The sequence below is a fragment of the Piliocolobus tephrosceles genome, chromosome 1 (genome assembly GCF_002776525.5).
Source record: "Piliocolobus tephrosceles isolate RC106 chromosome 1, ASM277652v3, whole genome shotgun sequence".
Taxonomy (NCBI): domain Eukaryota; kingdom Metazoa; phylum Chordata; class Mammalia; order Primates; family Cercopithecidae; genus Piliocolobus; species Piliocolobus tephrosceles.
Genome location: NC_045434.1, coordinates 93,042,971 through 93,046,558, shown reverse-complemented (window position 1 = coordinate 93,046,558; position 3,588 = coordinate 93,042,971). Strand labels below are relative to the sequence as shown.

General features: G+C 53.3%; 1 protein-coding gene across 2 annotated transcripts in view; it reads right to left on the bottom strand.

Moving 5' to 3' along the window:
* Positions 1-313: 313 nt before the first annotated feature.
* The window catches only part of LMNA (lamin A/C), a 51,433-nt gene continuing 48,158 nt past the window's right edge, over positions 314-3,588 (bottom strand). For both annotated transcript variants that reach the window (XM_026449511.2, XM_023214018.3), the window contains one exon: positions 314-680. In XM_026449511.2, coding sequence (XP_026305296.1) covers positions 392-680 — 289 coding nt within the window. In that variant the 3' untranslated portion in view covers positions 314-391. The remainder of the gene's footprint in view (positions 681-3,588) is intronic.

Sequence of the window (3,588 nt, the reverse complement as noted above, 5' to 3'; positions counted from 1 at the left end):
TTAGCCATCCACTTCTTTTTTTTTTTTGAGACGGAGTCTTGCTCTGTCGCCCAGGCTGGAGTGCAGTGGCATGATCTCAGCTCACTGCAAGCTCTGTCTCCTGGGTTTACGCCATTCTCCTGCCTCAGCCTCCCGAGTAGCTGGGACTACAGGCGCCTGCCACCACGCCTGGCTAATTTTTTGTATTTTTAGTAGAGACGGGTTTCACCGTGTTAGCCAGGATGGTCTCGATCTCCTGACCTCGTGATCCGCCCGCCTCGGCCTCCCAAAGTGCTGGGATTACAGGTGTGAGCCACCACGCCTGGCCTCCTGGATTATTTTAAATTCACTGTGGTAGATCCCATGGGCAGTCAAATTAGGATAAGATGTGGCCTTAGTGGTTGAAATGACTCTAGGACAGATGAATGGCTCTGAAATCGGGTGGCAGGTCAGACCAGGCACCACATGGGGGAGGGCCTAGGTAGAAGAGTGAGTGTACATGTGTTAGGTGGGGCCATGGGCAGGCCCTGCAGGGTGGCCTCACCTTGGCCACCTGGCCCCGCAGATCGTGCAGCTCGCCCTCCAGCGTGCGCTTTTCACTGAGAGCAGTGCTCAGTGCGGCCTCCTTGGAGTTGAGCAGAGCCTCCAGGTCCTTCAGCCGAGCCTGAGCAGCCATCAAGTCACCCTCCTTCTTGGTATTGCTAAAGAAGAGAGGGGAGAGTGGATTTAAGAGAAGGAATCTGCGTGCCTAGACAGTGCCAGGCTCCCAACAGGTCAACCATGGGGGCTGGCACTGCTGTCCCTGCAACTACCAGGAGAGGGCATCCTTGCATTAGGTTGGTTTGCATCTGCTTGCCTCTGGGGCTGGACTCCCACCTCCCCAAGGTCCCTGAAAACCCCCTTCCTGCTTCTCCACCCTTCCCATGAGTCAGGGCTCAGGAACGTGCCTGGGGCCAAGGGCAGAGCTCTACCCCGTGACATGGATGCTTTTCCCTCTCTCTCCTCCCATTCTTTCCCAAAGAGACAGGGGTACCTTTGTCTCCTGCCCCTTCCCACACAGGGCCTTAGCCTTCTCCCTGGACTCCACCCACTTCCCTTTGGCCAAGCTTCCCTCCCTCAGAGAAGCCTGACAGCTAAGCTCATGGCCCACTTGTCCCTAGCACTTCTCGGTCTGAGCCCCAAAGGTACTGGTCACCTCTCCTAGTCCCTTTTAGACATGTGGGACTGTGGGGAAGGAAAGTCTAGTTAGATTCCAGAGGGACCTCAGACAAGGACAACCAGGCACAATATTGACCCTTTCCTTTCTCAGGACCCAGTCTGGGTGCCCTGATCTGCACTGAACAGAGGGGTCCCTGCCTCCCTCCTTCCTGCCTCATCCATGCCCTGGGAGAAGGCTGAGCCCTATCCATCTACCACAGCCTCAGCATCTGCCTCCAGATGTGGATCCCAGGCCTCCAGGTCTATCTGGGCCCCAGCTTTAAGCCTCCCTGCTCCTCAAAGTGGGTAAAGCTTTAGCTATAACCAGTCAAACAGAGCTGTCTCTGCCACCTCCTTCACCTTTTCTGGGCCCCTGATTATTTTTGCTAGTGGACTGGAGAAATAGAAAGGTCCTATTTTCTTAAAAACCTCCAGAGAACCCAGGAACTTTCTAGATGTTACAATCCCTTCACAAATATAGGGTGAGAGAAAGCAGCAGACCCAGGGAGTGGAGGGAAAGATCCAAAGGACCTGGTTCCAGCTGCCATCTGTAACTCATCAGTGCTTAAGCATGAGCCCACCACAGCAGATGGAAAAAAGGAAAACCAAGCGTGGGCAGAAGGAAAAATCTATCCTGGAAAGGAGAAAAGCAGCCCTGCCAACATTTTTCTCCTACCACAAAAGCCCTAAACTCCAAGAGGCCCAGCAGTTCACTCTGAAGAGGGATAGGGAAGGCTAGATTTGCAGAAGCTCTGGAGGACGAGACCCAGGCAGTGTTCTGCCATCGGCTTAGGAGAGTCCAAAAAAGGAGTCGCCCCCACCTCCCCCCACCAGGCAGAGAGGAGGATAGAGTGACACTCAGAGGGGCAGGGGAAGGACGTGAAAAGTCAGAGGGAGCTCCCCCAGCCTGCACACTTGCTCGGCCCAGGCCTCTGGCCACACCTCAGAACAAGTTGTTTAATGCAAGTGTCTGTCTCCTGCAAAAAAGAGCCCCTTCCAGAACCGGAGAATGTATTCCCTCCTCTGTCTCAGTCAGAAAAGCTAAAAATAAAGTCAAAACCCAGCTCAGGTTTTGGCTGCCATCCGGCCCAGCCCCTGGCTGGGAGCACAGCCCCAACTTTCCATGACTTCAGAACTTTTCCGAAGCTGAAGCAGCTGCAGGGGGAGGAGGGAGAATGAAGAAAAACCGCTGGTAAAGCGACTGGGGCAGACTTAGATTCCGAGCTCCTTGGGCTGACTCCCAGGCTGGCTGGGGCTTCCCAGAAGAGGCCTCCCTACCCCGAAGGCTAACGGCTGCAGCTGGCTGTACTGGGAGGCTCTCAGAATTTAGAGAACTAGAAGGAGCTTAGAGTTGGTTCAGCTCAACCCTCTCCCTTTTATAGATGAGGAAACTGAGGCACAGAGGAGGAAGGTGAACGGCCCAGTGTCAATTACCGCAAGCCAGCAGCAGCATTCCAGTCAATTCTAGCTGCTGATCTAAGGTTCTTCCTCCTTCACCTCATTGCTTTCCTAAGCCACAAGTTCCAGAGAGAACGGAGAAGCCAGGAGGAGGAAGAGGGCAGACACTATGGCACAAAGTGTTCCTCCGACCAGCCAGCCTGAGCTGAAAGCTGTAAGGCAATGGGATGATTTCAGATGTCTCAAGGACACCTCTTCCCTAGTCCTGTCTCCCCAGCCTCCTTAGGTACCAGGAGGAATTCCAGGAGTTCCCCCTGGTAACAGCCTTTCCTTGCCAGTGCCTGGCAGACACCAACCGAGGAAAACAGAGATGCATGGTCCCTGTGCCCTGCGAGCTTATGGGCTGATGAGGACAGAAGTTTTTTCTTCAGGCTAACCTCTTCACCTTCTGCTGCTTGCAAAAGTAGTGGTGGCAGTGATAATAATAACATAATAGCAAACACTTACATAGAGCCTATTAGGTACCAAGCACTGCTCTAAATATTATGTTAATTCATGTCATCTTCACAGCTACCCTATGCGATAGGTGCTATTCCTATGCAATTGAGGAAATAGGCACAGAAAGCTACGTCCAGGGTCCTGCAGCAAGTAGACAGGGGAGCTGGAAATCCATGCTATACCACTTTGGCACAAGCCACAGTATATGGTCTCCAAAGAAAGTAAGGGGGCTGACTGGGCGTGGTAGCTCACACCTGTAATCCCAGCACTTTGGGAGGCTGAGGCGGGTGGATCACTTGAGACTAGGAGTTCGAGACCAGCCTGCCAACATGGTGAAACCCTGACTCTATTAAAAATACAAAAAGTAGTTGGGCATGGTGGTGCATGTGCGTAGTCCCAACTGCTTGGGAGGCTGAGACATGAGAATTGCTTGGGCCTGGGAGGCAGAGGTTGTAGTGAGTCGAGATTGTGCCACTGTACTCCAGCCTGGGCAACAGAGTGAGACTCTATCTCAAA